The 13,145-nt window shown below is 35.7% G+C and overlaps 1 protein-coding gene across 12 annotated transcripts; it reads left to right on the top strand.

Moving 5' to 3' along the window:
• The first annotated feature begins 201 nt into the window (after positions 1 to 201).
• Positions 202 to 13,145, top strand: LOC147404462 (protein TIFY 4B-like). 12 transcript variants are annotated; one of them, XM_086440435.1, is made up of 9 exons: positions 202 to 450; positions 534 to 679; positions 793 to 953; positions 9,575 to 9,665; positions 9,755 to 9,902; positions 10,129 to 10,212; positions 10,767 to 10,830; positions 10,964 to 11,154; positions 12,741 to 13,145. In XM_086440435.1, the coding sequence occupies exons 1-9, from the start codon at positions 333 to 335 to the stop codon at positions 12,770 to 12,772; spliced, it is 1,035 nt and encodes a 344-aa protein (XP_086296561.1). In that variant the 5' UTR covers positions 202 to 332; the 3' UTR covers positions 12,773 to 13,145. The 12 variants fall into 12 exon arrangements, with proteins under 12 accessions (XP_086296561.1, XP_086296560.1, XP_086296557.1 ...); XM_086440434.1 differs by having other exon boundaries at positions 10,964 to 11,181; positions 12,841 to 13,145; XM_086440431.1 differs by having other exon boundaries at positions 10,964 to 11,181; positions 12,747 to 13,145.

Genomic DNA, 13,145 nt, shown 5'->3' with positions numbered 1-13,145 from the left:
TTATTATCGAGTAGGTAGAGAATATAAAGTGATAGGACACTTATATAAATAATAGTTAATGTTAAGGGTAAAAAAGTAATTACACGTTTCAATTATAAAAAAAAAACCAATACGTGGCGTCATGGGGTGCAGCGTAATTAGACAAAACCCCGCCAGTGAAGTGAAATTCCCCTCTTTAAATTCCCCCAAAAAAAATAGAGAAAAAAAAAAAAAAAAACCAATAATAAGAGAGAGAGAGACAGAGAGACAGAGAGAGGGAGCTCTGCTTCTTCTCCCTCTGAGTTAGAGAGAAAAACAGAGCACTGGTCCATTTTCCACCGGGACCTGACGACATGAAACCCGCAGAGACGGTTTCCCGGTCACCACTCGACAAGTCTCTCGTCCAACTCACCGAAGAAGACATCTCACAGATCACTCGTGAAGAGTGTCGAAAATTCCTCAAAGAAAAAGGTCTTAGTTTTCTACTTCTCCTTCCTAAACCAGAAAACCATGGTCTTACTGATACGTGTCGGTTTCTACTCTCGTCCGTACAGGTATGCGTCGTCCTTCTTGGAACAAAGCTCAGGCGATTGAACAAGTCATCTCTCTCAAAGCGCTGCTTGAACCGAGGACAGAATCTGACACGAGTGACGAACTCCGGCAGAACATCCTTGTTTCTTTCCCGGAAAATCCAGCTCACGTGTGTAACACTTCCAAACACTAAAGTCTAAAATTCTTCCATCTTTTTTCCATAAAAAAGCTGACAACATTTTTATTTTGAAGGACTAAATTAATATCTAATTTTTTTGACAGGTCCCTACTCGTTCAGAGAAAATAGCAGGCACGGATTTCCAGGTCTCGGTAGTGGCTGACGAATCGCTTCCGTATCGGCCAAAAGATTCCCCGAAATCCGTTTTTTTGGGCGATGCTTCGTATCGTTTCCCCGTCACGGACAATAACAACACTTCTCCCAGGTTTCTCTTTACTTTTTGTTTCGTTTTGGGGTTTTTTTTTTTTCTGCTAAAATAAACTGATCCTTAATCGAAGTCCGAGGAATTAGGCGCAGGAATCCTCGGGAGCATTTTAGATTTTTTCCGGATTTTTGTTTAGGGCTTCACTATAATGAGCCGGTAGACTTCGGTGCTTGGCCCACATTGAACAAGTACTTCAAGGTTTAGCTTAATTGCGCGGTTAGTGTGACACTGACATCACACGTTTTTATAACTGACCTCTTAGTGGGCTTTTTATCAAAGCCCAGTATTGGATAAAACATATATACATCTTTAGTAAAATTCCATTTGACCTAATTGGACAATCTAAGCCGTCCGATCTTTTAAACATTATTCATGGACTATGATGTTGATGTTATCTAGTACTTTACCATCCATGGGAATGCGGTATGACCTATGGTTATTCTCGTCTGATTGTGTTGAGATTCAACCTATTATTCGTGTTGCATGATCCAAGATGCTTGATGTGGTTATTTGTGCTCTATTATCTAATTTTTATAAGAAAAATGGGATTACATATCTATTGGGTGGCCTGGATTGATGCGGATCTGTACCATTTGGGCTGTAAATGGTTATACCAACTATCACTATTTGGGTGTGTATTTTAGATTTGGATCTTTAGCTGTGTTCAATTATAAGCCATAACATAACATGTCTTCTCAGTTCTCATTCTTATTAAATATAAGAATTAACAATTTTTAACCATATAGGAACAAGTTGTGGCTTGGTCTTCCATTGCATTCTGCAAGCCTACATTATTCTGAATCTGTTTCGTCCACAAATTTTGAGTCTGACGTGTTTTAACATTGTGAGTGTGGATCTGTATATCTATCGATGTATACAATGAAATAACAAGAAAACAATTAAGAAATCAAGAAACTTATAAAAAAAAAATAATAATTAAGAAACCAAGAACAACAATTGATTTACTTGGTTTGACTATGCCTTCGTTCATGGATGAGAGTTTAGAATATTTTACTATATATTTGAGAATGATTACAACCCTTACTCATATAATCTTAGGTGTTGGGTTTGGTGATATAAAATTAGGGATGTCAACTGGTGCTTATCGGTTTAGAGACAACAATATTCAAATCCGAATCCGAAATTTTAATCTGATATCCGAATTCGAATTCCAATCCGACGGATGTTCTAAAACTCTATCCAAATTTGAATCCAATTATCCTATTGGATATCGGATAATATCCAATTAGAATTCAAATAATTTGTATATTAAAAAAACACAAATTTTCCTTTTCCAATTGATTTTTCATTATTAAAAAAATCTATTATATATTATACTATGTATATAATAAATTAATCAAATAAAATAATAAATATTATATTATTTATATAAAAAATAAATAAAATAAAATAAGATAATATATTATATATTATTTCGAATTGGATATTATCGGATTCGAAATGTTAATATCCGAATCTGTATTTGATAAGGATTCGAATATATAAAACTATCTAAATTCGAATATGATATTCGAAATTTTTGAATAATATTCGATTTTTCGAATTCGAATTTTCGACTATCCATTGACACGTCTATATAAAATCACCACATTCTTTTGTTTCCTGAGGTTGATGAGCTTTTCTACTTATGTGGGGTATTTTGGTATTTTCCTTATCATTAACTTGTGGGAAACAAAAGGGAGTCTCTAGATGGTTGTTAGGGTCCATAAAAGGAGGTTTCTTTAAAAGGGGGTTTTTCTCTTTGGTAAAGTGTGAGAAAACATTGAGTCTCTATGTGGGTATTCTTCTTCTCTTGTAAAACCTAGATGCTCAAGGTTCTTGAGGGTAATTTACAAATTGTTGTTGCAAGTTTGTGACAAAGGGAGTGAGATTGATTTCTTGTTTGGGTTTTTACTAGAGTTAGGTGTAGAGATTTGGTGGCTTTCATTAGAGAGTCGGAGGTAAGTATAAACTTTCATTTTTGTAATTTCTTTCTTGAGTATTGGATTTCTACTTTTCAACTTGCCCGTGTGTCATGCCCCGAAATCCCAACACGAATCCCTATGATTCATCGGTTAGAATCTCGAGGTGTGAGGTAATCAATCACACAATCTGACAGAACATTCATAAATAATAATACTTATGAAAAGAAAATATACGCAACGGAATAAACATTTAACTAACATCTATACGAGAGTCTAGAGTAAGCAGAAGAAATCGACAAATACTGATATAAGTCAAGATCTTTAATCTCATAATTCATCAGGTTACAAAAATTTCTAAACTAACATGTTTCTTATCTACAACAAAAAACCGCTAGGATCCTCTATTAGTCCTCAAAGACATGGCGGCGGCAAGACATCAATCTGATCCTCCTCAAGGACCTCCTCAAAAGACTCCTCAAAGAACGGTTCTTCAAAAGTTGAATAATCTGAAAGGGGAAGGATAGGGTGAGTAACAGGGGAATGTTACTCAGCAGGATGAACGCCGTTCTAACAACGAGTCATACATGCACGAGTAATCAGTTGAACAATTAAATAATGTAAGTTTTTCATAATGTAACATACGATAAATGTCTAAGCATATTCAATAAACAGTTAAATAATTTCAACCTATCATTTCTATCATTTAAAGTAACCTATGCATCTTTCAAATAAAAACATCTACCAAACATCACAAAATAAGAAAAGATACATAATAAGAACACGGCGGTGTAATCGATAAGAGAGCAGAGGAACACGCCGATATAACCGCCTCGGCTATGGCAATACGATATTCCAAACTTAACCTCCGATGTGGAATCCCATCGTTATAATCTGATTTTGTGGCCGGTCTAGCATACCACGGTTGGATGACCATTTATCCGGCTCAGACTGGCCGTTGACCAAGAACCCAATACTGAGTTCAACTAACGGTGAGGTCGACCGTTTGACGACTACAGACTAAAAGTGATCACTAACTAGCCCAGGAGACCCCTCGCGTCGAAGCCTATCAAGAGGCAATGCATGTGAACCCCGCCTAGCTCTACACTATACAGAGACCGCCTTTACACACAACGTTTCCCAGGAAATAGGTAGGAGAAATTCCCGGATTTCATAAGCTGTAATATGCTCTAAGGTATCCCATACTACCGAAGAGCATATGACATCTAGTGTTATCCTAGATTGACTCGCCGCTTCCGGATACATAGCAACGCGTCACTCTTTATGGGTTTTCTACAAATCTTTACTGGTAAACAAAATAATTTATTTTGTATATAATATATCATTTCTTTTAATCGAAAATACAATCAAAATCTGGTAGTGCCCTCCAGTGAAAGTTATCTGTCATATCCATCTATCAACCATCTCATCCCTCTATCTATCTATCACGTTTTACGTGGCATGGCCACTACGTAGAACTGGAGGCACTGTCCCATCAATCAGTCGAGAACATACGTTCTCTCTATCCATCCATCGATTAAATCGATCAATCTATCATCTAATTTCCTACATATCTATCAAAGTAATTTTACTTTTAAAGTAATTCGAAATCCATAAAGCATCAACCAATTCCATTCGATGGTTTTGGTTGAGTCGAGAGACTCGAAAACAAAGATAAAACCATAAGCTGAAAATCTATGAAAATTTAACTAAGTGTTGAAAAATAATTTTTTTCAAAGTCGAAATTGAAAACGAACTATTTATTTATTTATTAAAGAACTTAAAGTAATACTTAATTAGTTTTAATGAAATAAATGTAGGAAATAGGTACACATACTATATAGAAGCAACACAAAACAAATTAGAACCAAACTCAACATTCGGATACTTTTCCGAATTGCTGATTTTTCGTTATTTTTCGTTGAAACTCAACCAAAATCGATTCAAATTTTATACTAACTATAAAATGATTATATTACATCAAATGAACTAAAACCAATCATAAATAAACATGCAAACATGATTCAAATTGTTCAAATATGTATAAACTTAATGAAATAATCGATTTATCAACAATCATATGGATTTTCTATGAAATTATCGCATAACTAGAAGGTAGAAGGGAAGGCAACCTACCTCAAGCTATTTTCAACGGTTGAATGGACTTTAAAATCACCTCCGGCCAATCTCTAAAATTTTCTTCCGACAAAAATCGGATTTCTTTGCGTCCACGCGTAACCCTCGACGAGAGGAACAACTTTCCTTCTTGCGCCTAAGCTCGGATCGTTCTCGTTTAATGTAGATCTGAGTTTCAAATATTGAAGGAAAAGAGTTGAGATTTGTTTGGAGAGGAGAATAAGAAAAATCTGATTTTTCTAATAGAATTTAGATATTTATATCACTTAAGTTGGGACATACTTGTCATTTTGGGAATTGTTTTTCCCGAATGCCGAATTGGACAAACTTATACTCTATTTAGAATGATTTTTCGACACGAATCTAATGGTATGATCGGTTTCCTCAAATTACGTCTCTAAGGTGTCGTTTACCTATTGGAAAAATATCTAATGCGAAACTCGAGGATTTGATAACTTTTAAATCAACGCACGGATCTAAAATTCTTTCCTCGAGATACATTTTAGGATTTCAGGTCATTACACCGTGGATGTAGCTTCATTGTGGGTGAACCACGTATATCTTGTATTGTGGTTGTGTTCATTTAACTAATTTTTTTGATCATTACTTGCATTTTCTTTGCAACACATTCTTGGGGTCTGGTTTTTGAGATTGATTCATTTGGTGTTAGAAGGGATTAGTTTCGATAATCGGGTTTCTGTGTGGCTTGGGATCTAGCAACAACAATAAGTTTCCTAATCCAGAACAACTCTCCCTTTGCTAATGAATTTATAACTAACCATCCCTTTGGTTACCTAATCTATAAATCAACTCCTTTTACTCCCAAAATGTCATTTTTATCCATGGGATAATTGGATAAAGGTAAAATTATGAAAAAAATCTTAAAAAAAAATTATTTAATAAAAAGAATCTAATTTTTGAAAAATTACAAAAATGATAAAAATCCGGCCATTAAAGGGCTGGTTTCTTCTCTCTTTTCACTTCTCTCTCCTCTTTCTCTCTCTTGAGTATTTAAAAAAAAAATTCGAATTTTTTTTAAAAAAAACCGGCTATTAAAGGGCCGGTTTCTTCTCTCTTCACTCCTCTTTCTCTCTCTTGAGTATTTAAACAAAAAATCGAATTTTTTTAAAAATAACCGGCCATTCAATGTCCGGTTTTTTCTATTTTAAACTGGCCATTCAATGGGCCGATTTTTTCTATGATCTTATCATAAGATCAAGATCATCTTATCATGAGATCAAGATCTTTTGATCTTGATCTTATCATGAGATTAGGATCTTATGATAAGATCAAGATCTTGAGATCAATATCTTGAGATGTAAAGTAATTTAAAAAAAAATGATTTACCTTAATGAGTGAAGAAGTTGAAGAAGAAGATGAAGAAGTAAAAAAAAAATTTGTTCTTTTGAAGAGAAGAGAAGAGAGAGAAAGGAAGAGTAAAAGGTGGATGAGGGAGTAAATTTGCGTTGTTGAAATCGAGTAAAAAGTGGATGAGGGAATAAATTTGCATTGTTGAAATCGAGTAAAAAGTGGATGAAGGAGTAAATTTGCGTTGTTGAAATCGAGGAGGAAGAGAGAGAAAGAGGAGAGAGAGTGAAGAGAGAAGAAACCGGTCCTTTAACGACCGTTTTTTTTAAAATATTCAAGAGAGAGAGAGGAGAGAGAAGTGATGAGAGAGAAGAAACCAGCTCTTTAATTGCCGGATTTTTATAATTTTCTAAAATTAGATTCTTTTTGTTAAATAATTTTTTTCATAATTTTCCCTTGGATAAATAATTATCAGATTGGGTAAATGAGTTACCCTAAAGATTAGGGGTAACATAACACAAGGCATAACCATAATAAACAGGAATATCTCACAAGGTGATTAAGGGTTTTGTTAATTGAATCAATGTGATTCCATGTGGGATTTTGGTTGATGGGTTTTCCATAAATCAACTTGTGTTTAAGCTTTCTTCAAGTTGTATTAGAGTATAGGTGAGCGTTGGATCCAATTGGTTATGTTGAAAACTGGACATGATTGATTGCCAGGTCATTGGCTTTGGAGCAGCCAAATATACCCTAAGTGGTTAGAGCTAGGACATGCAATCTAATGGTTTCAATATTCATAAGTTCTATTAAGAGTGCCAGATGAAATTGCAGAACTGAGTAATGTAATTGAGTTGACTTTTGAAATTTTTTTCCAGTCCAACATATTTATGTAGATTTGATGCTATTATGACACTAAATTCTAGGCGAATGGTAAAATAAATAGACAGCTGGTTGGGTATGGATTATGTAGTCATAGTTCAGTGGAAAATTTTACTTTCAATTACTGTCAAACCTAATTAGTGTTAAGATTTTATCTCGGTTATTGCTGCATTTTAATAAGTTTGCCGGTTTAAACAAGTTTATAAAGGACAGTCTTTATTTAGCCTACTCTCTCTCTCTCACAAAAGGAATAAGTGTTTCTTGTATAAGAGGTAGGATCATAAGTAAATCTTGTGACAATTTTTCCATCTACCTAATTAACTTTATGGTCATCTTGCCAAAGTTTTAATTATGTCGCAACATGCCGCATTGAAACAATTATTTTCTCAGCCAAAATGAGAGGCCCATTCAACTTTACCAGTCATGGAGTGGGAGCCTAGTGAGGAGTGCTATGGTGCAAGTAGAGGGTTCTAAATGGGTTAGTAAGGCAAAAAATAAAGTGGATTGACATAGTAAGACATGATATTAAGACATGCATCAACGAAAGATGCAACTTTAAATAGAATTGAATGGCAAGACGATTTATGTTACTGATATGAAATAATTGGGATAAAGCATAGACGATGATTGTGATTGAAGATAAATTGCATGTGGTCAGTTATGGCTTGTTATTGAGAAATTCAAATCCAATGGACACTCTAAAGGAATTTAATTTCCTAGGGTAGTACTTCATATAGAACTCAATTTTCTTTCCTCATTTCACTGATTTAGGTTGCAAGGTAGGCAATCAGATTTAGAAACTTCTTTTCAGAAGTGGGCTGGATGCCCATGCACGTAACTGGTTGGTTGTCTCATTTCACATATAAGTGTTATATGTGGAGAAACCATGCCTTGGACTTTAGTGTTTTACTTTGAAGCTAAAATTTATCACATGGTGTGATAGAATCTTCTCAAGCCTTCTTGTCAAATTTAGACATCTTGTGCTTTTGATTCTATTTGGAGGATGCCAGATTGAGTCTCGATACTATGACCTAGGTAACATTTTCTCACTTATTGCTAACCCTTTGATCACTTGGGTTGTTTTCTAAGAACGCAGCTTGTTTTTTGCAGCATATAACAGTAAGATGTCTTCTATATGTTGACAAACCATTTACCCTGAAAGTTCGATTTGATGGGGAAGGCAGAACTATGAATATAAGAGGGTCATGGGTCGAATTGGGACATGATACGTGAGCTCGTGATATCGGGAGCAGAGGCGGATAACACAACACTCAACACTCCCCCTCACCCATAAGGGTGGAAAATGCCTTGAGGAGACTCGAACCTGTTACCCATACGAACCCAACGCTTTGATACCATGATGACAAACCATTTATTCCGAAAAATCAATCTGATAGGGAAGGCGCAAGTATGAATATAAGAGGGTCACGAGATGAATCGGGGCGCAATATATGAGCACGTGATACCCGGGAGTGGACAACCACTTACCCCAAAAGACCGATCTGATGGGGAAGGCACAGCTATGAATATAGGTCATAGGACGAATTAGGCATGATACTTGAGCACATGATACTTTTGGGAGCAGAGGCGCATTACACAACACTCAACACTATACAAATCTAATCACTCACACATGCAGTCGGGGAAAAAAGTGTTACAACAAAAGTTCAGTGGATAACTTTTTCACGCAATATTGTAATTAGCTACCTTAGGGGATAAAGCAATGATGTATTGAGATGAAAAAGAGTGGTTATCGATTAGGTAACTAAAGGGGGAATTGGTTTTAGTTATAGATTATGTAACCGTGGTTTCAGATTGGAAAACTTACATTTGCTTAAGTAAGGACTATAATCATGCTCATATAGAGAAACTTCTCAACTCTTATCCGTGGATGTAGCCATAGTCAAACCACTTAAATCTCTTATGTTCTTTATTTCTTGATTGCTTCATCGTTTTTACATCACAAACATCACTAAATCTAGGGATTCGTGGTCACACATTGAAAGTCAACCATTTCTTCCCGTCAATAGCCAAGGAAAATGGCTTCTCATGATCTTCCTGGATTTTTGTTGTCTATGTATGCCACACTTTATTATCTAGACTTTTTTATGATTCATTGGAATTTCCAATATCCTCCAATCTGATGGTCCTTGTACTAAGTGCAATTTTAGTTAAATATATATTTTTCTTCATCAGACTTTTAGTTTATGTAATAGGTGAAAATTTATAGCCATACAAGCCCACTGTGCCATATCGTGTTATGGGTCAGAGAACTTAGCGATATATATATATATATATATGGGGCTGAGTGTCTTCATATATTTTTATACTTGAAAGTCTGAAAGAAATAATTGCTCCAAAATGTTCTCGCAGAAACATTGGCGCAAGGGATGGGCTGGTGAGTCAGATGACTATTTTCTACTGCGGCAAGGTGAACGTATATGATGGCATGCCTGCTGAAAAGGTACTGAAGCTTTCTCTTTTGCATGGAAACTGAGCGGTAAATCCCATAGTTTGTCAACCTTCCAATATATAGAGTTAATCGATGTGCAGGCACGGATGATCTTGAAACTTGCGGCAAACCCTATCTATCTATCTGAGGAGACTCCTGCCGGCAATGCAGCAATTCAATGCCAATTACAAGCCTCATCCATCATACCAGCACTTACTTCTGCTATAGTCTCTCCAGCCATACAAAATGGTAGGCTCAGGGGGGGGGGGGTGGTGTTGGGAGTTTGATTCTCTGTTTAGTATTTTAATCAGAGAGATTCTATTGCCACACCAACTTTTGCTAATACCACCCCAATTCATATCTAAATCACCAAAGAATTAGCACACATCTTGGGGTGGCGTTAGAAAAAGTTGGTGCGGCAATAGAAGCTCTCTTTAATTACTTGCTATTTTATGGTGACCTTTAAACTTGTTAGTTTGTGGTTGTCATTTTACAGTGATAGCTGAAAATTCTCAGCAACAAAAGGAAGGAGCAGCACTGCCTTTTGAAGTCGAATATGGCAAGGCTTCTATTAGAAAATCTCTCAGAAATTATTTGCGTAACCCACTGCTATCCTTAGTTTCTCCATAAAAATAAAAAAATAAAAAAAATGATGTTGGTGGGTCTCTCAAATTTGAACAGTAAAACACATGGATGACAGTGTCGTGTCCATGTCTTCAGCTCTGTTTGATGAGGAGTAAGATACCTTGTCAAGTCACCTTTATAAGGTAGTTTGTGAGAACAAACTTTAAACATTCTAGATCTAAGACAAGCTTTGGTATATATGATTTTCCATTTAGTAAGTTTATGAAAATGAATCAATATGTTGATTACAAATATTATTTTTGTCAATACCCGTATAAGAGGAAAAAGGGAAGTAAAGGAAAGCAAAGGAAAAGAAAAAAAGAAGTAAACAAGGTTTTACTAAGAAACAAGGGCATACCCTTTAATGTGAGTCAATGGACCTGGGAATGATCACATCATACACTTTGTTTTTCCTGATTTATAATTAATATAAGTCATATATCACACTTTAGCGATCTATGATTTACTGTAGTGATGTTTTATGCTCAGTTGCGGAAGGTCTAACCAGCAGAAAGGCATCATTGCAAAGATATCGTGAGAAGCGTAAAGACAGGTATGGTATTGGTGAACTAAAATGTCCTTTATAGGAGGAGGACCAAAATTACATTTAATCTATTATATACTTAAAAATACTCTTGAAAGTGCCTACTTCATCCATTTCATTCTTCTCTCATTTTACCTATTAGGGGAAAACTCAAGAGCAAGGGAAAGATAGGGGTATCATCTTCTGGCTTGGAGATGTACTTGAACCATCAAGTGAAGAGTCTGAAGCCAAATGAACTGTCAAGCCGGAGTGGCACAAGCTCTCCACCTCAACCTATACCACCTCATGTGCCCCGTTGCAGCTCAGCTGAGAACTCGTCCGACAAGAGCATTGGTATATCTGTTGATCTCACTAATAACAGTAAGATAGAATGTCATCCTTTGTTCACACATCTTTTATACCTGAAAAATTGATGACACAGTTCTATTTTTCAACAATTAGATACCCGTTCATTCAATGATGTGAATAATGAGCCAAACTAGTGCACACTGTCCCACCAAAATTTCATTATGCAGATGGTTAGAAAAAGTTGCTCAATCTATTTAAGCAGCAAGTATGAGTTTTCAATTTGCAGCACAAAGAGATGCAGAGCTAAAATCATTGAACCCTAAGGACACGAGAAACTAAGAAATCCTTCCACCGAAAGAAAATACATGAGGGAAATGAGAAAGAAAAATTGAAGTAGCAATGGTTATGGAAAATAAAGAACGACAGAGGAATGATTACAATAGAGAACGAAGTGGACGTTAATTTTCTGCTCCCAAGAATGCTATGATGTATCTTTTATCATTAAATTTCTTGTTACCTAATCGAATTTCATTGGTTCTTTTAATCCCATGGACAAATAACATGCTCCGTCACTTTGTAACTTGAATGAACCCATCATTATATACAACCTAACAGTTCAAAGAAGAAAAAGAAAATTATAGATCAAGACCGTTTTCTTTGAGTCATACTTTGAAATCATGGCACACTCATTACATGCAAGTGGGCCAAGGGAGAGATTTTAGAATAAACTCTCTTAAAATCTGTTTGAGAAAATTCATAAAGTAAACTCCTAATTATATTCAAGGAAAGTAGATGCATAGGGTAATGCTTGAAAAGTGGAAGAAAGTCTGAGTTACATTCTTATCATTCAATGAGCAGTCTCTGATTCGCTCCCAATGTATATATTTTTTTGGCTTAAAAGTGATTGGTTACAATTGGATTGTTGAGTACGACTCAAGTGAAGAAATTAGAACATGTTTCATCTTAGATGGCTCATATTGAAAGCTCTGAGACTACTACATGGCAGGATTGAGCACAGCCGGTCTTGTTTGGCATGGTTTTGTTTCTCTGAAAATGACTAGTATTGTGCTACAATATAAAATAGAAAAAGTGACTCGTAACTCATTTTTGGGTTCTTGGGAGAGTGAAATCAAACGGGGAAACTATGGTTTCAGGATTTGGAGATTTGAGAGAGGTATTGGGAGAATTGCAGAATGTAATTTCTTTCTCAAAATTAGTTGAATAACATCTCATATAGGCACTGCCAAATCTGATTAAATCTTACCATGTCCTCTGCATTTTCTTTGATTTTTTTTTTTTTGAAATTGGTATGTTTCTTTTGATGGGTAAGCTGGACTTGAACCCACGACCTCAAAGTTGACTTTGTTTGATTTTTATTACTTTCATGATTTGATCTAAAGGTTTTATACTCACAAAGAATAATGCTAACTAAGCAGGTGGTAACTGACCTTTGGTTGGATTCCATGTTAATCATCCTAATACAGCCCGTGGTCTCATGATCCAATGAAACCAAAGGCTGTATCGGTTGCCTCTATCGCGTAGGATCTACATGGCAGCCAATCAAGGTTGGTTCCCACATTTATGGAAACCAACAAAACTCGGTTGACAAACAGCCGGATGAGTTGTTATAGTTGCAGGTATTTCAGATGTACATGAAGCTTGATTTTCAAGACACCAAATAAGTTGTATGTGAGTCCCAACTTTGAGCCATCTTCATCTTTGCCAAAGCAGAAAAAAAATGATGCAGGCGATAGCTTTCTTTCATGGGGATGGGAGAGTTGCTCGGTGACTGGCTTAAGATTCCAATATTCAGTGGGAATGAAACTTCTCTAAATGAATTGGTTTGTATTGGCTTCTTCATTCTTGTAGTGTAGTAGTGCATGTAAATGTTTTCATGTAGGTTTTGAGCAAGGCTACTTGGGCCCAAAACACTCTTCCTTAAGCAGGATGACTTGAGAAAGGTGGATTATTCAATAACTATGTAAACTTCTACATAGTTGAATGGTTTCATCAATCATATTGGATTTTCTAGGTTA

Source organism: Akebia trifoliata, chromosome 4 (genome assembly GCF_017979445.1).
Source record: "Akebia trifoliata isolate Shusen 1 chromosome 4, ASM1797944v1, whole genome shotgun sequence".
NCBI lineage: Eukaryota > Viridiplantae > Streptophyta > Magnoliopsida > Ranunculales > Lardizabalaceae > Akebia > Akebia trifoliata.
The sequence above is the reverse complement of the archived record's forward strand: the minus strand, read 5'-3'. Positions and strand labels throughout refer to the sequence as shown.

Coding starts and splice junctions, on each gene's coding strand:
- LOC147404462 (XM_086440428.1), top strand. CDS start 333: ATGAAACCCGCAGAGACGGTTTCCCGGTCACCACTCGACAAGTCTCTC. Junction 451..533: donor AAAATTCCTCAAAGAAAAAG/GTCTTAGTTTTC, acceptor TCGTCCGTACAG/GTATGCGTCGTCCTTCTTGG. Junction 9,903..10,128: donor CTCTCCAGCCATACAAAATG/GTAGGCTCAGGG, acceptor TAAACTTGTTAG/TTTGTGGTTGTCATTTTACA.